The sequence below is a fragment of the Hyaena hyaena genome, unplaced genomic scaffold (genome assembly GCF_003009895.1).
Source record: "Hyaena hyaena isolate Hyena2069 unplaced genomic scaffold, ASM300989v1 scaffold_988, whole genome shotgun sequence".
Classification (NCBI taxonomy): Eukaryota; Metazoa; Chordata; class Mammalia; order Carnivora; family Hyaenidae; genus Hyaena; species Hyaena hyaena.
In genome coordinates this window covers 417,187-438,952 of record NW_024081611.1, presented here as the reverse complement: position 1 = coordinate 438,952, position 21,766 = coordinate 417,187, and the positions used below count along the sequence as shown (strand labels likewise).

General features: G+C 53.9%; 1 protein-coding gene across 2 annotated transcripts; it reads left to right on the top strand.

Moving 5' to 3' along the window:
- Positions 1-680: 680 nt before the first annotated feature.
- LOC120223295 (KH-type splicing regulatory protein) lies at positions 681-11,903 on the top strand. 2 transcript variants are annotated; one of them, XM_039221345.1, is made up of 20 exons: positions 681-1,052; positions 2,612-2,708; positions 3,293-3,331; positions 3,688-3,727; positions 4,603-4,652; positions 4,898-4,969; positions 5,838-5,895; positions 6,210-6,384; positions 6,576-6,674; positions 6,998-7,096; positions 7,207-7,309; positions 7,983-8,083; positions 8,220-8,364; positions 8,441-8,601; positions 8,691-8,800; positions 9,175-9,263; positions 9,369-9,566; positions 9,665-9,742; positions 9,832-9,992; positions 11,069-11,903. In XM_039221345.1, exons 1-20 carry the CDS (start codon positions 792-794, stop codon positions 11,075-11,077), a joined length of 2,145 nt encoding a protein of 714 aa, XP_039077276.1. In that variant the 5' UTR covers positions 681-791; the 3' UTR covers positions 11,078-11,903. The 2 variants fall into 2 exon arrangements, with proteins under 2 accessions (XP_039077276.1, XP_039077274.1); XM_039221343.1 differs by having other exon boundaries at positions 682-1,052; positions 9,832-11,903.
- The last annotated feature ends 9,863 nt before the right edge of the window (positions 11,904-21,766 follow it).

Sequence of the window (21,766 nt, the reverse complement as noted above, 5' to 3'; positions counted from 1 at the left end):
CCAATGCAGCTGCGTTTCCACTGGCTCCCACCAAAACTGGGCACCTTTACTGCCTTCACTGCCATTTGTCTGGAGCGGTGTCCGTCACCTTGCACCCGCCCCCGCCACCCAGCCATTGGCTTAGAAATCAAGGCTAGAAAAGGATTCTGGTTAACGGGGAAAAGCAATCCAGTCCAAACCTAAGCGCGTCACCCAGAACAAGTCAGGAATTGGGTTAAGTTGGCTGCCAATCTTTACAAGAACCGCCTTCCGCGTGTAGTCATTGGCTTGCGTGCACGATTATCTCACCTGGAGCCCGCCCAGCCTGTTGAAAGGGGCCTTTGGTCAGGCCCCTCCTTCCCGTCCACTTGACTCTCTGGAGCCGTCAATCCGGCTCTGAAGTCGCCCCGTAGTTCTGCAACTCCCGCTTCATTGGGCCTCCTGGCCTTTCGGGTCTCCTCGATTTGCCCGCCCAGGACCGGCAGCCGGCAGCCCACTGCCTGCGAGAGCTGTCGGTCACGCGGCGCCTCCCGCCCACTGCCTTTCACCGCACTCCGATTGGCCGCTCGCCTCCAGAGCCCGCGATTGGTGTCCCGGGAGCGGCGGCCGCCTCCCATTGGCTTGGCTGCGCCGTCCGTCACGCCGGCGGCGGGAGGGGGCGTCCCTCTCCCCCCTCATCGTCTTCCCAGCCGCTGGGTTCCCAGAGTGCTCCGCGGCCGTGTGGAGCGAGGCCTTGTTCCCGCGTTGAGCCGCCGCCGCCGCCGCCTCCTCCTCAGCTTCAGCCTCCGCGCCAGGCCCGGCCCCGCCGCGCCATGTCGGACTACAGCACAGGAGGACCCCCGCCCGGGCCGCCGCCGCCGGCCGGCGGCGGCGGGGGAGCCGGGGGAGCGGGAGGCGCCGGGGGAGGCCCTCCGCCGGGCCCGCCGGGCGCGGGGGACCGGGGCGGCGGCGGCCCCGGCGGCGGCGGCGGCCCGGGTGGGGGGTCGGCCGGGGGTCCCTCCCAGCCACCCGGCGGGGGAGGCCCGGGGATCCGCAAGGACGCCTTTGCCGACGCCGTGCAGCGGGCCCGCCAGGTGAGGAGGCCGCGGGCCTGAGGGGCGCGCGCGGGCGGGGGAGGGGGCGGGGTCACGCGCGCGCGCGCGGGGTCGCGGGTGGGGGGGCGAGGCCGCAGAGGGGTCACGTGGGGCGGTAGGCGGGGGCCAGGGCCGCTCGGGGGGGCTCCGGGGGGTCCCCACCGGGTGACCCCCTGCAGGGGCATGGGGCGTCCGGGGGGTCGCCAGGAGTGGTCCCTGGGTGTTCAGGGGCTCGGGAGGGCGGGGACTCACTTGGGGAGCCCTCCTCTTAGGACACCCGAAGCCGTACCCCCGTCTCCTGGAAGCATAGTGTCCACCTCCCCCGGGGGAGGGTCCTGCGTTGCCCTCGACTCCCCATCAGGGCAGACGGCCCGGTTTGCCCCCCACCCCCTCGCATTTTGCCTGCTCCCCGGGAAGGAGGGACTTCGAGAGGAAATCAGTCCTTCCTCTTGAGCCTGGAAAGTGGAAGAGGGACCCTTTTGCTACCGGAGTGGCCGAGCACTTGGGCGAAATGGGGAGTGTTGGCACAGGGGCTGCCTCTTTTTTGATGCTTCCGGTGCCTTGAAAGTGGGGTCCGTGTCTTTTGGAAAGGGGGGAGGGTCCTAACAGTGTTTTGAGGCGTGATGAGACGGTGGAGGTGTCACATGCTGGTGTGACTGACCTCCCCAGCTCCATTTGCGGCCTCCCCGCGTCCTGGAGGGAAGGAGGCCTGTAGAATGGGAGAACTTTGCCGCCCTCCCGGGAAGCCGGTCGGCCGGGGGCCGACCGAGCGCATTCCCGAGAAAGAGTGCTTTCCCTGGGTGGTTCGGCGCCTCCAGGGCAGAGTGGGAGGTCCCGTTAGGTGGACGCCCTGTTCCCGCCCAGTGTGGTCTGTGGCTTTCTCACCTGTGGGGTGGGACCGGTAGGGTTCTCATGTGCACTTCATCTGGACGCCCCCCCAGCTGCCTTGACCAAGTTGTAACAGGGCGAGTTGATAGGGAAAAGGCTTCATCCCAAGAGCTTTAGCTCAAAAGTATTAAAAAAAAAAAAAATGGGGAGAGGTGGAGAGAGAGAATCTTAGTTTAGCTCATGGTTTGTGTTTCTTTGGAAAACTTGTGATAATCCCACTAAGGACTCTGGTTCTAAATTTGTTGGCTTGGAGTTATTTGAAGTTGTTGTTCTTCACGTGTCTACAATGTAACACGTGTGCCCCCAGAGGGTCTTTTGTTTTGATGGAATGAAGATTTCAGATGCCTTTAAGCCAAAACATCCCTGCAGTTTGTTCACCAGGTGCAAAGATTTTGAGGGCGAAGGAGATAAGGTCGTGCTATTCAGGGTCTCGAAGAGCCGGGCTGCAGTCACACCCTCCCGTCCCCTGGCGGAGGCAACCTGGGGACCCTCCCAAGGGCAGAGCAGTGTGGCTTGCCCGTCCCGGCCCCAAACAACGTAGGAGTAAATCTCTAGAAAGGGAGTTTTGAAACTCCTCTTGAACACCAAGGCCTTAGGTCGGTTCCGAGAAGTTGAGCCAAGCCCCAGGGAAGGTTGGTGGTAATCTTCTGTGCTTATGATTTTGTTTCTAGATCGCAGCCAAAATTGGAGGCGACGCTGCCACCACAGTGAATAACAGCACTCCTGATTTTGGTTTTGGGGGCCAAAAGAGGCAGTTAGAAGATGGAGGTAACTGACTACCTGCTGGGAGGTGCCTTTGTGTGAACGTGGCACAGAGTCAGGGGGAAGCCCACTGCCATTTGCTCCTTTGAAACCTCCCCCGTCCCAGCTTTGTTCATTCTTCCTGATCAGGCTGCCACTCTGGGGTATCAGGTGGCTGAGGGGAGCAGATTGTGACTAGGTCCAAGTTGTGAGTTCTCAAGATTGTTCCTCCCCTTCTGGTAGGCTTGGGAAGTACTCACGGTTTCAGCAAGACCCCGCATAAGTGCAGGTCTGCTGGCCCTGGGGCCCTGGCCCCCGGTAGCCGGTGATCAGTGTGGGGCTCACCCCAAACCGGACTCTCACTCCGCCCCTCCCTTCCCCTGGACTCAAGTGCCACCGTCCTTGTTCCCATTCGGAAGGACCATTTCACACTCACTGCTGGTGGGACTGACAGAAGTCTGTCCCCCTCTGGGGCTGGTCCCTGCTACTCTCCTGTGTGGGCTCTGGGGGTGGGGGAGGGGGTTGTTTGCCAGGCCGTGTGGCACCAGCCTCAGATTTGAGGCAGCTGTGGGTGGGTGGGTGCAGCATCTGACATCCTCTCTTTTTCACAGACCAACCGGAGAGCAAGAAACTGGCTTCCCAGGGAGACTGTAAGTCCATTGGATGATGCAGGCAGAGGGCAGCTTAGGGTCTTAAGAGGTTCTTAGGAGTCGGGAGTTAGAAGCTCGAGGCAGATGGCATCTCCCTCTGTGGAGGCTCGAGGTGTTCATCATCTGGGGTCCGTGAGCTTTAGGGATCCCAGAACCCCCAGAGACTGAGGCAGCGGGCAGGCAGTGGGTGTGCTGATGTGAGGTGGGTTTATCACACTGGAGTGCTCAGGAAGGCTCAGAAGCTCTCTAGTAAGTTCCAGCCACTCCTCACGCAGGCAGGAGTGCGGGGGGACGGCAGTGCTCAGGGGCCCAAGCAGGAGCCAGGCCAATCTTAACTTTGGGTTTTCTCTCTGCAGCCATCAGTTCTCAACTTGGACCCATCCATCCTCCCCCCAGGTAAGTCATGATTTGGAGACGCTTATTTCCTAGTCTGTCTGCCATCTCTGGACTTCCTTGCTGACATGGGGGTAGCTGTGTTTGGGGGATACTCCGTTTGGGGCCTTGCCCCACGGCTGCTTGGCCAGAGAGAGGCCCAGGGGGCAGAAGAGCAGCCTTAGCTCCTGTGTGGGCGGCCCTGGGAGGGGAAGGTAGCATGTGGCTGTGATGGAGGAGAGCTGGGCTCTGCACTGTGCTGAGACCCTCAGACTGCTGTCTTCCCGGAGGGCAGGGGCCCGGCCGTGGGCTTCTTGTCTGCCTTCTGCAAGTGCTTGATCCCTGAGAGCTGGTGGGGCTTGGGGTTCTTCACGACTTTGCCCCCCAGAACGAGTTCAGTGGATCTGACAGAGAATTGTTTGTGAAGGACCATGGTCTTTTTTTTTAAGTTCTGCAAAATACAGTAAGGTTGGTTTATTAGATGAGGAACGTGAAAAAGATCAAATCTTTTTTAAGTGGAGAGGCCTGAAATGACTCTCAGAGTTCTGTAAACCTGTGTGAGTGTTTGCTCTTGTGCCCTGAGTCACTGGAGCAGCACTAGTTCAGGGACCACTCCGACCCCAGCCAAACCTCTCGTGGCCTGAATGGGGAAGCTGAGGCCTCAAGAGCTTGAGTGGCTTGCTGTGGGCAGGGGGAGCCCTGTGCTCGCGTCAGATTCTGCTTAGGCCCACACGTGGTGGGAAGCAGGGCCAGAGACCGGAAGCATCAAGAGCCCTGCGGGTTAGGAGCTGTGGCTTCCAGGGCCCTTTTCTCCTGGAGACCCTCTGTGTCTTCCATTCCCCTCTTTCTCCTGTCTCCTTTCCCACTTGAGACTTGACTGTTACCATCTGTCTTCGCAGGACTTCGATGACAGAAGAGTACAGAGTCCCAGACGGCATGGTGGGACTAAGTGAGTGAGGGTCACTTTGGGATGCCCATCGTGCCCTGTCAGGGGCTGCGCCCTGGGAGCCCCTGCTGGCCCAGAGCCTTTGGTCTGAGCGGGCCTCCTGTAGTCTGCTCCGCTCTCACCTGTCTGCTCTGGGCGGGGAGAACGGTTAAGCTCTCCGGGGCAGGGGCAGGAAGCCCTGTCACACGGTCTTCTCAGTGCTGGGGTGCCCTCACCAATCTCTCCTTTTTCCCTTTTTCTCCACCTAGTCATTGGCAGAGGAGGTGAACAGATTAACAAAATCCAGCAGGATTCAGGCTGCAAAGTTCAGATCTCTCCAGGTATGAGAGCCAGACTTGTGGGTGCAGGGTTGGGCTGGGCTCCTTGCACTTAAGTTAATAATCAGCTGACTGGACAGAAGTGAAATGGGTTGGCGTTTACTGAGTGCTTTCTGTGTACAGCACAGTGCCCTGTGGTATGGCTGCAACTTTGGTTTCTTCCGTCTTACGCTTGCAGGGGGTGGGCTGAGGTGGAGGGCCGAAAGTTAAATACAGGAAGTCTTGTTCTAGGGGCACCTGGGTGGCTCATTGATTAAGTGTCTGGCTCTTCATCTTAGCTCAGGTCTTGATCTCAGCGTCGGGAGTTGAAGCCCCGCATCAGGCTCCATGCTGGGTTTGGAGTCTACTTTAAACAAAAAAGTCTCGTTTGAGATCCTGCTCTAAACCATTAGTTAAGTCACTATCTGAACTAAGCGTCTAGTGAAAAACTGGTGAGAACACATGAAGCAAGGAGGTGCATTCAAAGGAATGACTTTGAGGCCTGGTGTAGATTTGAACCCCAAACAAATGGCTGCTGCGCAGGGGTATCTGACAACTTGTGCTAACATAGTGGGCTTCATAGACCGTGAAGAGAGCGTGTGTGGTCGTCAACTGTGGCACACACTACGTCAAAAGTGGCCTAGGTTTGGGACGTCTCCTTCCATCTCAGTCTTGTTCCTAAACGCTTGGTCACCTTTACTGGACCGTAAGCTTCCTGACCTTGGTCTTGCATAGAGCGACCTCCTGGGTGTTTGGTGAGGTAGCAAGTTGTCAGGCTGCTGAGTGGTGGCAGAAGTGGCCACTGATTGTGCAAGTTTCCTCATCCCCGTAGAAAGCCTGTCTCCGGTATCCACAGGCTCAGAAAGGCATTGACCCTCTCTCTTCTCTCCAGACAGCGGCGGCCTCCCGGAGCGCAGCGTATCCTTGACAGGAGCCCCAGAGTCTGTCCAGTAAGTCCCTGGCTGGGCCACTGTGATGAGGGGAGCAAGCAGACGTTCTCTCCATCTTTTGGAAAGTTAGGGGCAACACCCACCACGTCCCTCAATCATCACCCTCGCCAGGGGGCCGTACTGACACTTTGATTCCCCTGACTCCGAAGATCTGGGAAAACAACCCGAATAGCCCCAGCCCCGGGGACGGACCCTCTTCCTCATCGTCGTTTGTCAGACGCGCGTGTTGGAGTCACCGTCTTCCCTTTGAGCTGGACAGGGTTGTCAGACCAATACTGTCTCGGGTGTCTGAGTCCTGCTCTTCTCCTTCCCAGGAAGGCAAAGATGATGCTAGATGACATTGTCTCTCGGGGTCGTGGGGGCCCCCCAGGACAGTTCCACGACAATGCCAACGGGGGCCAGAACGGCACTGTACAGGAGATCATGATCCCCGCGGGGAAGGCTGGCCTGGTCATCGGCAAAGGCGGCGAGACCATTAAGCAGCTGCAGGTGAGGGGTGGGACGGAGGACAGAAGCCCCTCCTGTCCCAGGAAAGTCTCCTTCCTGCATCTGGTGTGCACGCCCCACCGGCTGCTTTTCAGAGCCTCTTACCCTTTGTGATCATACCTGCCCCCTCGCGTGCACTAGCCCCAGAAAGTCCTTTGAAAGTCCAGCACTGACTGTCCACATTGGTTGTGAAGGAACGAGCTGGAGTGAAGATGATTTTAATTCAAGATGGCTCCCAGAACACGAACGTGGATAAGCCTCTTCGCATCATTGGGGATCCTTACAAAGTGCAGGTGAGAACCTTGGGGTAGTGGGGCATCTGGAGAAGTGAGTGACAGATGGGGCTGGGGATTTGAGTGAAAGGGGAAGGCTTTTCAAGAGCACCCTCGTGCTGAGCTCTTCCTTCCCAGCGCTGGATGTGAGTAAGAGGCCTAATATCTCATCTTTTGTTTTCTCGTCTGGAAAATGGGGGTTGCCGGCTGCCCTTTCCACTCAGGGCGGCAAGTCAGGAGCTCAGCAGGGCGCTGTGATGGGCTCAGCCTAGGCCTGTGAGCCCTTGGGTGGCGGGCAGCTGGGGGAACCATGTTGGAGTAGAGCACACCCTCTGTGTTTGCAGCAAGCCTGCGAGATGGTGATGGACATCCTCCGGGAGCGTGACCAGGGTGGCTTTGGGGACCGGAACGAGTATGGATCCCGGATTGGCGGGGGCATCGATGTGAGTGCAGACCTCCCACGATAGTGGAGGGCCGTGGAGTGGGTGTGGCAGAGGGCACCGGAGCTGTGGGGGACAGGATCCAGTTGGACCCTCCCGCATCCCTCCTTCAGGTGCCAGTGCCCAGGCATTCTGTCGGGGTAGTTATTGGCCGGAGCGGAGAAATGATCAAGAAGATCCAGAACGACGCTGGTGTGCGGATACAGTTTAAGCAAGGTCAGGGGCTTAGCCAAAAAGATGAGCTGGGTGGAGGGGGGCTGTGTCCACCAGCTCTGTCCCCGAGGTCCTTCCGAGGGCGCTGCAGATAGCTTGGCGCTGCAGTGTGAGCCTTGTTTAGGTTGAACCTCTTCGTGATGCCTCCTTCCTCACAGTGGAACGGGATGGCCACGCGAAAGAGTTGGTGAGGGGCACGTTTCCCAAGTCCACAGGCGATGTGTTCTGTCATCAGATCCGTCCCTTTCCTGTCCCCACGACATGGCCTGTCCTGCCCTGGCATCCGGACCGGATCAGATCACTGCCCCAACTTAGAGTCTCCCCAGTGGCAGGCCTGTGGGGAGGAAGGATCGCCCTGTTGCTTTCTGGAGGTTTATTGTCCTCAGTTCTGTAAAACGCACCTGTTAGTTCTGGGGAGCCCCATGCAGGAAGAGGCCTCGGCTACCGCCCTGCCCTAACTGGTCGGTTTTCTTTTCTGGAAACGTGGGCCCACGCACGTTTCCCCCCCCCGCCCCCCGCTCCTCAGTACTTGGAGCGTGGTGAGCGGCAGTTTAAGCTTGAGATATTTCTGACACCTGGCTTGGCATGGCGTCCCCCTTGCAGAGGCGGTGTTATGGGGGCTTGGTGTTGCGCTTTTCCTTAAAATCCATCTCTGTTCTCTGGGTGCTGGCTTCAGACGATGGGACAGGTCCCGAGAAGATAGCTCACATAATGGGGCCCCCTGACCGGTGTGAGCATGCGGCACGGATCATCAATGATCTCCTCCAGAGCCTCAGGGTAGGTGGCCCCGCAGCGAGCTGCCAGCAGCTGCTGAGTGCAGAGGGGACTGGCCCCGCTCCCCCCGCCCCCGCCGAGAAGTCCAGGGGCCAGGCTGGCTCTCTTTGTTCACCCCCTTTGTCTCCGTGTCTTTCAGAGTGGACCCCCAGGCCCTCCAGGGGGTCCTGGCATGCCCCCCGGGGGCCGGGGGCGAGGAAGGGGCCAAGGCAACTGGGGCCCCCCTGGCGGAGAGATGACCTTCTCCATCCCCACTCACAAGTGTGGGCTAGTCATTGGCCGAGGTGAGTAGGCCACATGTGCCCCCCACTCCCCACCTGTCCTCTTCTGCCCACCCTTCACTGCCTGTGGCTCCCACAGGTGGCGAAAACGTGAAAGCCATAAACCAGCAGACAGGCGCCTTCGTGGAGATCTCCCGGCAGCTGCCGCCCAACGGGGACCCCAACTTCAAGTTGTTCATCATCCGGGGCTCGCCCCAGCAGATCGACCATGCCAAGCAGCTCATTGAGGAGAAGATTGAGGTGGGCCCGGCGAGGGGTTCTTGCAGCCTGGATCCACCTCCTGTTCTCAGCCGACCCCTCCACTCACCATCTGCCTCTCTTTCCAACAGGGCCCCCTCTGCCCAGTTGGACCAGGCCCAGGGGGACCAGGCCCTGCTGGCCCCATGGGGCCCTTCAACCCCGGGCCTTTCAATCAGGGGCCGCCTGGGGCTCCCCCACAGTGAGTATTGTTCTCCGCCTCCTGGGATTTGGGGCTCAGGGGCTGCCGTGCTGGCAGGGAGAGCTACGGCCCTGTTTTCGTTCACCACAAAGATGTGTTAATAGCCTCGGTCCCGGCCTGGCCCAGCTTCCTGTTCCACAGACGGCACAGACGTTGACCCGAGTCTCCCACCTGATGGGCAAACTCGTGGATGTTGGATTTGGGGGACTTTCACATCCCTGGGCCGACACAGTGTGTGTCTGTTGGCATTGATCATCTCGCCTTTTTCTGGGCGAAGAGCCTGTGGCCGGGCCTGGGCCCCTTTCCTGCCAGCTGGCCCTGCCCCCATGGAGCAGCAGTCCTGGCTCATTTGTCCCCCCTTCTCTGTCCTGCAGTGCGGGGGGTCCCCCTCCTCACCAGTACCCACCCCAGGGCTGGGGTAATACCTACCCCCAGTGGCAACCACCTGCTCCTCATGACCCAAGTAAGTACGGCTGCCCAGGTGTGCAGGGCAGGGCCTGAGTGCCCAGGTGGGGAGGGCAGGGCTGGCCTCCTGTGACGCCCCTCAGCCCACACCGCCTTCCTACAGATAAAGCTGCAGCCGCTGCAGACCCCAACGCCGCCTGGGCCGCCTACTACTCACACTACTACCAGCAGCCCCCAGGCCCCGTGCCCGGCCCTGCGCCGGCCCCTGCGGCCCCGCCTGCTCAGGGCGAGCCCCCTCAGCCCCCACCCGCCGGCCAGTCAGACTACACTAAGGCCTGGGAAGAGTATTACAAGAAGATCGGTGAGTGTGTGGACCACCTCGGGGGCTCGGGCCAGAGGCTGGGGGGAGGTGGCCGCATCAGCGCCGTCCTCTGCCCCCCTGCCACCCCCCTCCTGCAGGCCAGCAGCCCCAGCAGCCCGGAGCGCCGCCGCAGCAGGACTACACGAAGGCCTGGGAGGAGTACTACAAAAAGCAGGGTGAGCTGCTGGGGCTCTGGGGGCGGGGCGGCGCTGGGCCCAGCCCTCCAGCTCCCGGCCTCGCTCGCTCACCCTCTGCCTGCCCGCAGCTCAAGTGGCCACCGGAGGGGGTCCGGGAGCACCCCCAGGCTCCCAGCCGGACTACAGTGCCGCCTGGGCTGAGTATTACAGACAGCAGGCCGCTTACTACGGACAGACTCCAGGTCCCGGCGGCCCCCAGCCTCCACCCACACAGCAGGGACAGCAGCAGGCAAGTGGGAACTGCCACCCTCCTCCTCCTCCTTTTTCCTTCCAACCCCCGGCCACCGTCCATCCTGCCTTAGTGGGTAGCGCCGGAAATCCCTTCCCCTGCGGGGTGTGTCCTTGATGCCTGCAGCGGGGGCCGTGTGGCCAGAGGTCTCCGGGAGTCCCCACAAGCTGGGGAAGTGTGCGCTGGGTCCAGAGGTTAAACGAAGAGGCCTCCCTGCGCCGGCCCGCTTGTTCCTGTCACGCTGTCGCGATGCTGGGGGAGAGCGCGAAACCAGTACCAGGTGGAACTGTTGAACTGGTGGGTAGTCCTGGGGGTGGGGGCAGGCCAGCGCCACAGACGTCGGTCGCCATCCTGGCTGCTAACTCGCTCACTCAAAATCTGGCCACTCGGGAAGAAAACGGATGTGTTTTCCCCTCTCCGCATTACTTTTTTGGTTTTGTTCTTCGCATTCTTTTATTTTTAACCCCATGGTCTTTTCCCCGTGTCCAAGTGACTGTGTGTTGCAGGCGGCCCCCGCGCGGGTCAGCCCTGGCTCTGGTGGGACTCGGGGAACTTGCCAAGGGGGCCGGCCCCAGGGCACCCCCCGCGCCCCCTCACCCGGGCTCTGCCTCCTCCGCTCTCGCGCCTGCCTCTGTGTCCCGGTTTTGTCTGTGAAGTGGGCATGACGATCGCCGCCACCTTCCAACCTACCTCACAGGGGTGTTGTGGGGACACCGTGATCTCTGACATTGTCATGTTGTGATGCGCCGGAGCACCTGCCTTCCTGAGGACAGAGGGCACCCCTCCTCCCTCCCAAACCCCGAGCGCGCTTCTCTCCCTCTACCCCTCCCCTCTGTCTCTGCAGCCCCGCCCCCGCTTCTCTCCTCCTGGTCTTCATGCCACTCTTTCTCCTCCTCCTCCATCAAGGAGCCAGTCTGACTTGGGCCGAGTTCCCCGGAGCACTTGCCTAGACACTTACAGCTCACCACAGGCTCGGGGGGGCTTCCTGGCCCCCTCCTCGCCGCCATCCCCCCCAGTCTCCTGCCGCCTCCTCCCCTCCCCGTAGTGACCAATTCCTATCTCTTCCCTCTCCGCAGGCTCAATGAATCGAATGAATGTGAACTTCTTCATCTGTGAAAATCTTTTATTATTTTTTTTCCATTTTGTTCTGTTTGGGGGCTTTTTTGTGTTTTGTTTTGTTTTTTTTTTCCCTTGTTTGGCGAGAGAGCGATGGCTGCTGTGGAGGGTGTTGGGGGCACCCTTGCTGTGAGTGGCTTGGGGGTGCCCTTGCTGTGAGTGGCTTGGAGGTCATGGCCTGGGCAATGCTGGGCTCTCACTCTCTCGCTCATTCTGTGTGTCTCATGCTTTTTTTCTTTCAAAATTGGGATCCTTCATGTTGAGCCAGCCATAGAAGATAGAATTAAATTTCTGCCAAAAAAAAATTTTAAATATAAAAAAACACAAAAAGCAAACAAAACCTATAAAATTATATATATATATATAAAGTCTCTATCCCTTCCTGAAACTGCCTCTTGCAGGGGAAAGCGATTCATTTTCTTCCTTCCACCCTTGGCCGTCTTCATGTTTTTAAAATAAACTTTTAAAAAGGAAAAAAAGTCATTCTTGCTATTTCTTTTTTTTTTTTAGTTAGAGTTGGAACATTCCTTGGACCAGGTGTTGCTATTGCAGGACCCCCTCCTCCCCCCTCCCCCCCCCCAGTCGAGCCCCTCGGCCTCTGCTCCTCTTCTCTCCTCCTGCCTCGCTCGGCTACCCTGCAGCCCCTCCCTCCCCCCACTCCCGGGACTGGTCTTGTGTTTCAACTGTTCAAGAGGACATTGAAACTGAAAACAAATTGAGAAAAAAAAATTGTACGGCGATTTTTACTTTTTATCGCTTGTTTTTAACTTCACAAATAAATGATAACAAAACCTCCCCGTGTCTGCTGGGTGCCGTCTTTCTCTCCTCTCTCCCCCTGTAGAGTTTTGAAGCAGATGTTTGTTTGTTCTTCATAGATGTTGTAAAAGCCTGATAATGGTGATTGGAAATTACAAGCTTTGTGTTGTGTTTTTTCTTTCTTTTTTTTTTTTAAGAAAAAGAATTATAAGAAAAAATAGTTTTCTGCAGGCGCACTGTGCTTTCCTAACCCCCCTCCCCCCTGTTTTTGTTTTTGTTTTTGTTTTTTGGTTAAATAAAGTGCTTTTTGTCTAAAAACTGCGTGCTGGCCGCAGTTGTGTTTGGAGAGGGAACAGGTTGGAGAGGAGCAAGGACCGCCCCTGTGTTGCCTTGTGGAAAGGACAGTCGCGGGTCGAGCCCTGGTAGAGAGTCTTCTCCAGCCCATCTGCCCTTTGGGAACGTGGGGAGCAAGGCACCCGGGAGGGTCCCTGGGGACAGGTTTCCATGGACGCAGCCCTGCCACCTCAGCAAACCACGGCTGCGCCTCCCGGGAGTCGCCCGGCCTTGATGCGCACCTGGCCGGGACCTCTGCTGTCCGTGTCCCCCCAGGTGGGGACCTGGCCTGCGAAAGGGAGTGGCGCCCGCTCCAGAGCCCGGTGCGGCCCCTGGCCTCCCGAGGAGGACAGGAGGTGGCAGAGTGAACCGTGGGCCTCTGAGCTGTCCGGCCCCAGGGTGACCCTCCAGGCCTGCTGGAAGGCCGTAGTGTGCCGTTCGGGTGGGCATCTGGATGCCTAGACGGATTCAGGAAGGGCCCACGGCCCTGGAGGGCAGCACCATGCTGGAGCCCGCAGCCCCCCACAGCCTCGTCCCAAGTCCTTAGGAACCTGCCCCTGTGGGTGGTGCTCCCCGATCAGCCCGCCCTTCTGGTGCCACGGCCCAGAAAAGGGGTGTCAGCCTGGGGTCTGGGGAGTCAGCTTGGGTAAAACCTGGCCTCCTGCCACCAGGTCTCTTACATCACTGCCCCCGCACCCCTTCTGAGCCTTGTGTCTGCTCTGGACGGAGCAGCACTTGGCAAAAATGTTTTCTGGAGCTGCTTCTGCCAAGATGTAGAGGAGGGAGAGCAAAAGGTCGGTTCTGAATAGCAGCAGGGACCCCCATCCTCCAACCCTCCCCCAAGGGAGAAGCAGGTGGGCCGGCCTCTTCCCTAAGTGCCCGCAGGAATCAGGAGGTGCAGTCCCTGGGCCCAGCGAGCGAGCCAGGGGAGAGGGTAGATGGGTCGGGAAGGCTGTGTCACAGCTGATCGCTCAGCCCCGTGAGCTGTGTGGAGACCCTGCCCCCCCTCAGCGGTGAGCACTCGTTCCACCGGACCCTCGTTTTAGCCTCACCCCACACCCCTTTCCCTGGAGATGGGACAACACTTCATGAAAAGTAGAGAACCTGGGTGGGTGACTTTAAGAATTAAAATATCCCTGGGGCTTTGGGGGCGCTGGGCTCAGAGCCTGGGGCCTGCTTCGGATTCTGTCTCCCTCCCTCTGCCCCTCCCTCGCTCATGCTCTGTCTGGCTATCGGTCTCTCCCTCTCTCTCTTTCTCTCTAAGATAAACATTAAAAAATTTTTTAAAAAGAATGAAAATATCGCTGCTCCCCACCCCCCTGCACCAAGAATGTATATGGCTGGATGGGAGTGGAGCCTGGTTAACGTGGTTAAGGGGTTGTTACAATCCTATGTTTTGTACATAACCTTCTAAAATGTATTTCATGTTGCAGTTCTGGAGACAAAGTCACTCTGTTTAGACCCTAAACCTCAGAGCTGGAGGGCTTCTGGTGGTGTTTTTCCTGCCCAATGGAAGACATGAAAGCCCCCAGTGGGCACGGGGGAACCGGCCCAGGGAGGTCCAGGATGTGGGGCCACAGCATGACCCCTGTGTTGTTCCCCCTGGGGGTTGGGGGTGAGTGACAAGCAGGGAGCCACCCACATTTCAGAGCAGGTTCTGCTGCTGGTAGAAGAACAAGACTGGCTCACAGCGGGCGCTGGCGGAGGGCCGACTCACAGCCGTCTACGCGGTGCTCTGTCCAGCCCCAGCGCAGCACTCTTCGGACCGTCATGTCATGTCCACGGAGCAGTCATACATGATGACGAGGTCTCATCATCTGGATGATGACAGTGGGGGCTGGATGAGGAAAAGGCAGGTGCAGTGGCTCCCTGACCACCACCCCCGCCATGACCCCGAGATCAGGAGTCTTATTTTTTAGCTCCAAGTGTGTATTTTACATGTTCATTTTTTGGGTGGGTGGGACATTGGCAGAGCTCATGACTAGATCACCCTAACAGGGAAGAGTAGAGACCTCCTTCCTCACTGTCCCCAGCCCCCCGGCTTCATCCTCTCTGGAGTCAGCCTGTTTCCTGCATCTTGCTCTGGAGCTACTTTAGGCTTATACCGTCCAAGCAAATTGGTTCTGAGGTCCTTGTTTCCTCCTTTTTTATCCAAGTGGTGAAGATACTCTTTTGCCTTCAACTTTATTCACTTCGTATAACAAGAGGACTCTGTGTCGGTGGGTTAAGAAAGTTCCTGATTGTTAGAGTATCCTGCTCTGTGGTCGTGCCATTTCTTAGTTCTAGGTTGATGGATATTTGAATTAAAATAGTCCTTCCAAGACGGATTTAAGCAGTCTTCAATTGCCTTCCTTTGGCCCAGATCCTTCTGCTAGGCAAGGCAGAGAGTCCCCAGCTCACCGCTGCCCACACCACCACTCTGCCCTCCCTGACTCGTCTCAGAGAGACCTTCCTAGATCTCCGGGGCCGCCCACTGTGAGCTCTTCCTCCTGCTAGTTCCTCCAGAATTCCCTTGTAAAATAGACTCCACCGGTGCATTAAAAACAAAACAAAAAAACAAGTGGGACTCATCCCAGGAAGGGAAGGATGGTTTAATACAGTTTATTGTATTCACATGGGAGGAAAAAGTCCTCCGATCATCCTCATAAACACAGAAAGGGTAATTAACAAAATTCAGCATGCATTCGAGATTTTTTTTTTTAATTTTTTTTTTTTTTTTATGTTTTATTTATTTCTAGGAGAGAGAGAGACAGCGTGAACAGGGGAGGGTCAGAGAGAGGGAGTCACAGACTGAAACAGGCTCCAGGCTCTGAGCCGGCAGTCAGCACAGAGCCCGACGCGGGGCTCGAACCCACGAACCGCGAGATCATGACCTAAGCGAAAGTTGGACGCTTAACCAACTAAGCCACCCAGGCGCCCCGCATTCGAGATTTTTAAAGAGGCTAGTAATTGATAAATGTCTTCAGCCAGCATCTTAATGGAAACTTGCTTCCCCACTGAAGTGGGAACGAAACAAAATGGCCCACTCTTGCTCCTGTATCCTAGGAGAAACCTGAATTTGAAAGAAGGGGTTAAAACTATGTCTTTTTGCAGATGATCTGATTATATTTCTGGAAAACTCAAGAAAACCAATAGATAAGCCAGTGTAGGCTTCAGAGAATTTGATAAAATAACAGGATAGAGCATTAACACACAGAAGTCAGTAGGCTACGCGTATACAAAAATCTCCAGGTGGAAAAGAAGGCCCTATTTGCAATAGCAACAAGATGAAATAGTAAATGCTCAGGCAAGGGGCATCTGGGTGGCTCAGTCGGTTAAGCGTCCGACTTCGGCTCAGGTCATGATCTCACCGTTTCAAACCCCACGTTGGGATCTCTGCTGACAGCTTCGAGCCTGGATCCTGCTTCGGATTCCGTGTCTTCCTCTCTCTGCCCCTCCCCCACTCACTCTGCTTCTCTCTCTCTCTCTCTCAAAAGTAAACAAACAATAATTTAAAAAAAATAATAAAATTCTCAGGCAAAACTTATCCAAAAATGTGCCAAGTCTTAAGGACAATCTTTAAGGAAAAGTTGGACAAAATACTCCTAAATGATTCAAAGGAGACTTGAACAAAAGGAAGATATAAATGTGCCTGGATAGGAAGACCACGTCATAAAGGAGGTGAGAGTTCTCAAATTAGTTTATAATGTTAACGTGATAAGATAGTTTTTAGTCGAATTGGTTCATTCTGACATTCATATACAAAAACAGACAAGCAGACAATGGCCAGGAGAACGTAAGTGAAGCAAAGCAAGATGGTGGGGGCGAGACAGGAGGTATTCAACTCTCCCAGATACTAAAATCTAATAAAGCCACTGTACCTAAAACAGAAGTGCACTGGGGGGGTGGGGGTGGGGGGGGCACAGGTAGACAAACCCCTGGAACAGAATGGACTCCAGAAATCAACCTAAGGAAATATGGAATGTTGTATGGGTGAGGGTGGTATCCCCCTGAAACAGAGAAACGACAGACTTTCAACTGAATGATCCTGGGACAGCTGGGTCACAATTTGGAAAAAGGTAAAATTGAACCCTTAACCTCATCCCAAAAACTAGGATGAGTCCCAAACGGATCAGAGTTGTAAGAAATAAGTTCATACAAGTACTAAATAAACCATGAATAGATCCCTTTATAAGCCTAGGATCGGGGGAGGGGAATGGTCTTAAAATCCAAGAAGAAATAACAAAATATTGATAAATCTGATAAAAAATTTTTAAAAATAACTTTTGCGTGACAAAAAGATACCATAAAGCAAGGTCAAATGATAATTGACAAAGCGGGGGGGGGGGATATTTGGAACTTGTATCACAAAGGGCTGTTAGCCCTAATATATAAAGAGTTCCTAGAAATCAAGAAGAAAAGACCCAACAATCTGTCATAAAAAAAAAAAAAGAAAAGAAAAAGAAAGCTGAAGAGATAAGGAGCACACCGAAGAAATCAAAATGGCCCTTAAACTTTGGGGAAGATGTGTGATCTCACTCGCAGTAAGAAAAGAAATCCCCATTTCAAACTACCCCAAAATGCCATCTCACACCTAAGCGGTTAGAAGAACATCCAGAAGTCTGGCAGTATCCTCTGTGGGTGTGGGTGTGAGGAAAGGACCATTTCATCTATCGCTGGTGGCAATGCAAAAGTGTGTGGTGATAGCTAGCAAAATGGTCGACATAGTTCTCTTTAATCTAGCAAACCCACCATGAAGAACCTATCCTAAAGATCCTAGCAAAAAATACGAAATGAAATGCAAAGGTGGTTTAGTGTGACATTGGTTGTAGTAGCGACAAGACTGCAAACAGCTTACTGTCTGTCAATAAATTGTCCAGCAACTTATGGCCTATGGTCTTACGGGTACTAACTCGGCTAAATAAACGATGGCAGTGCCACACAATGAATACTAATTATAGAAGGAGACAAGGAAGTCTTCAACTCGGATAGAAGTTCTTCGAGATAATGTAAAGTTTTAAAAAATGGAGATGAGTATGGACAGAATGCCAGTTTTTGTGTGAGGAGGAGGATCTCTCTCTCTCTCTCTCACACACACACACACACACACACACACACACACACACACGCGCGCTTTATATTTGCAAAATGAACACCAAGAAAAGGAGAAACCAAAAACTACCAAGAGGGGCGTCTGGGTGGCTCAGTTGGTTAAGTGTCTGACTCTTGATTTTGGCTCAGGTCATGATCTCACCGTTCATGAGTCTGAGCCCTGAGTTGGGCGCTGTGGTGACGATGCAGAGCCTGCTTGGGATTCTCCCCCTTCCCTCTCTCTTTCTGCCCCTCCCCTGCGCTCTCCTACTGTCTCAAAATAAGTAAATAAACTTAAAAAAAAACAACAAAAAAACCTAATGAGAATGGTTCCCCATGGGGAAAGGAAGGCACAGTCTGGGGTTGAGGGTGAACAGGAAAGGTTGGAAATAAGGTCTCTCTGGGCATAACTTTTTATGTGGCTTTGGAATCATTAAATAATATGCAAATCCAAAAGTTAAATTTAAGAAAGCAATCTCTTGGGACGCCTGAGTGGTTCAGTCTGTTAAGTGTCCAACTCTGGCTCAGATCATGATCTTACAGTTCGTGGGGTCGAGCCCCGCATCAGGCTCTGTGCTGTCAACACAGAGCCTGGAGCCTGCTTCCGATTCTGTGTCTCCCTCTCTCTCTCTGCTCCTCCCTCATTTAGCGCTCTGTCTCTCTGTCTCTCAAAAATAAACATTAAAAAAAATATTTTTTTAATTAAAAAGAAAGCAATCCCTAAATACCCCACACCAACATGAAACAAATGTCCTCCAACCGAATGTCACTTTCATGCTTAACTACACAGAAAAAATAATTATTTCAGGCAACTCGGTGTTTTTATTATACATCCGCAGTGAGGAATGTTATAAGGAAAATCAGAGCTGCAGAGAAATCTTAAACATCCTTGGGTCGTTTTATTCTTAGTAAAGATTGGTGTATTCCTTTATGGTTTTTTTTAAATTTATTATTGAGACAGAGAGAAACAGAACATGAGTGGGGGAGGGGCAGAGAGAGAGTGAGACACAGAATCTGAAACAGGCTCCAAGTTCTGAGCTGTCAGCACAGAGCCCGACGCGGGGCTCAAACCCACAAACCACGAGATTATGACCTGAGCCGAAGTTGGACGCTTAACCAACTGAGCCACCCAGGCGCCCCAAGATTGGCGTATTCCTATCCTGCAAGCTTTTTTGCAGCTAATGGAATAATGCAAAGGATTGTGTTAACAGTTTTAGGAGTCAAACATTTTAGGGAAAGAGAGAAAAAAGCACCGTCGTGTTCAGTGTGAACTGGAAACATTGGTGTGAACTTGTGATTCCCCATCTCAAGTCTGTTTCCTAGCTCTGTCCACTGGAAGGGCCTGGAAATGACAACCCAGTGGCAATGAGTGCCCCTCGCACCCAGACTGCCCCCCAACCCCTGCAAAAGGGGCTCCTTTGAGGCATGGCCAATTCTAGGCCGTGGCAGGAAATGTGAAAGGCATGGGTAGGAAGTCGTGCTAGAAATCGGAAGACACATATGTCAGCGAGAAAGGGATCTCCCTGGCCAAAGACGTGAGAGCTGACCATGAATTCCTAGTGATGAGAGAGAGCAAAACAAAGGCAGCCAGAAATAACCAAGCTTGTGGTCCCCATTGGAAGTCGCCAGGATGCCAATGTCTGAGTCTAGAAAATGGCCGTCTGAGGAAGGGGGCATCTATCCCACCTGTCTGGAAGCTACAGTATTTCAGGATAACCAAACAGCCCTCGGCGAGAAAGGACATTTCTTCTTTGGCGGAGGACACCTGCTAATCGGCGTGGAAAAAATGACTGGAAGAGAAAAATCCCAAGTTGGCAGTGTCTAATGAAATAAGGGATTCGGGTCAGCAGCGAATGGAAACCAGGAAGTAAGACGTCCAGGGGTTTTTACAGCAGTGGCTGTCTGACCCAGTGCGCGTTTGTCCCCAGGGCTGCCACGACGAAATGCTACATGTTGTGTGACTCAGACAACAGGAATTCTACTTTCTCACAGTCCTGGAGGCTGGAAGTCCAAAATCAAGGTGACAGCTGGGCCGGTTCCTTCTGGTTCCTTCTGAGGCTTCTCTCTTTGGCTCAAAAATGCCTGTTTTCACTGTATACTTCCCTCTGGGTGTGTCTGTGTCCTGATCTCTTTTCATAAGGATGCCGGTCAGATGGGATCAGGACCCACCCCAAAGGCCTCTTTTAATGTAATGGTCTCCTTAAAGACCCTCTCTCCACATATAGTCACATTCTGAGGTCCTGGGGGTTAGCGCTTCAATACACAGATTTGGGGGTCACAGTTCCACCCATCTCAGGCCTGAGGGAGCCTCCTGGAAGTTACACAATCCAAAAAGTATTGATTGAACCACAGGGCTCTGCGCTGAATTTGCCCCGATCCATCTACCACCACTCAGGGGAGGAGCCAAACCCTGAGGCGCACAGAATGTCACAGCCACACTGTTGTCAAAATTGCAGGGAATGGGGGCAGGGGGCGGGGGAGGGACAGGCCTGCATGGCTCAGTAAGTTAAGCATCCTACTCTTGATTTCAGCTCAGGTCATGATCTCATGGTTTGTGAATTCAGGTCCCATGTTGGACTCTGCGCTGTCTGCACAGAACCTGCTCGGGATTCTTTCTCTGCCCCTCCCCCGAGCACGTGCTGAGCGTGTGCTCTCTCCCTCTCAAGATAAATAAACTTTACAAAAAAGCACTCGGCAAGCCCAGCACATGATCTGTTTTTCTCACCTTCTCAAGTCCGCCATCTGTATCCCAGGGAAGGTGCAGGGGCCCGATTCCTCTGAAATAACACACTTGAACACATTTAAAAGATAAACCGGCCACGTCGAAGAGACACCTAAGTGTTGTGTGCTGGCCAACGAAGTTCACGTCAACTCCTGCAGAGTGTGCCTGAAGAAACGACATCTGAGTCCCAAACAAGCCCCTAGACCCACGACCGGTTTATAGGAAATCTAGGGGAGAGAGGGAGCTGGTGAAACGTGCTTTGATCAACAAGATCCAGGCTGTGCCAAGTAAGGGGATGGAGATGTGGTTTCTTCAGCAAATACAATCGCAAGGAAACCAAAGCAGCGGAGATGGAATGAGCACCTGCAGATGACCAGGAACGTGACCCAGAGCGACCAGCTGCAGTGTCAGCCTTATGTAAATTGGCATTAAAACCCAGGCAAGAAGAAGATTTTGAGGATGTTCACGGAAGTTTGAATATTGATCAGCTATTTGATGATATGAAAGATATTTAAGGTGCTGATGATCACAGAAATGTTCTGATTTTACAAACATCTTCATCTTTTAGAAAATATATGCTGAAGTTGGGGCGCCTGGGTGGCTCAGTCCATTAAGCATCTGACTTCAGCTCAGGTCATAATCTCGTGGTTCGTGAGTTCAAGCCCTGAGTCAGACTCTGTGCTGACAGCTCGGAGCCTGGAGCCTGGAGCCTGCTTCCGATTCTATGTCTCCCTGTCTCTCTGTCCTCCCCCCCCCAACTCATTTTCTGTCTCCCTCTCTCTGCCCCTTCCCTGATCATGCTCTGTCTCTCTCTCTCTAAAATAATAGTAAATAGACTATATATATATATATAGTGAATATATACTATATATATAGTGAATATATACTATAATATACTATATATATATATAGTGAATATATAGTATATATATATGTGTGTATATATATATATACTAAAATTGGGGTGCCTGGATGGCTCAGTCAAGTAAGCTCCAACTTCGGCTCAGGTCATAATCTCAGGGTTCGTGAGTTTGAGCCCCCTATCGGGCTCCCCACTGACTGTGCAGAGCCTGCTTGGGATTCTCTCTCTCCCTCTTTCCCTGCCCCTCCCCCATTTCTGCATGTGCTCTCTCTCTCAAAATAAATAAATTAACTTAAAAATATATAGGGGCAACTGAGTGGCTCAGTCAGTTACACATCAGACTTCAGTTCAGGTCATGATCTTGCAGTCTGTGAGTTTGAGCCACTCTGTGTCAGCTGTGCTGACAGCTCAGAGCCTGGACTCTGCTTCAGATTCTGTGTCTCTCTCTTTCTCTGCACCCCCCCAACTCATACTCTGTCTCTCTGTCTCTCAAAAAATAAATTAAAACTTAAAAAAATTTATGTATATATAATATATAATATGTATATACAATATATATATTATATATATATACACCAGGGCACCAGGGTGTCTCAGTTGGTTTAGCATCCAACTTCAGCTCAGGTCATGATCTCCTGGTTTGTGGGTTAGAGTCCTGTGTCAAGCTCTGTGCTGACAGCTCAGAGCCTGAAGCCTGCTTCGGATTCTGTGCTCTGGATCTTCCTCTCTCTCTCTACCCGTCCCACCTCCCCATCTCATAAATAAACATAAAAATATTAAAATCTATTTATATATACTGACATATTTACAGATTAAAATTAAGGCACAAAATGTGCTGAACCTGAATCTGAGTACACTGGGAGCTAACTGCATGTGCAGCGCAAATGAGGGATAGAGAGACAAGTTAAATCATAT

Coding starts and splice junctions, on each gene's coding strand:
- LOC120223295 (XM_039221343.1), top strand. CDS start 792: ATGTCGGACTACAGCACAGGAGGACCCCCGCCCGGGCCGCCGCCGCCG. Junction 9,264..9,368: donor ACCTGCTCCTCATGACCCAA/GTAAGTACGGCT, acceptor GCCTTCCTACAG/ATAAAGCTGCAGCCGCTGCA. Junction 9,743..9,831: donor GGAGTACTACAAAAAGCAGG/GTGAGCTGCTGG, acceptor GCCTGCCCGCAG/CTCAAGTGGCCACCGGAGGG.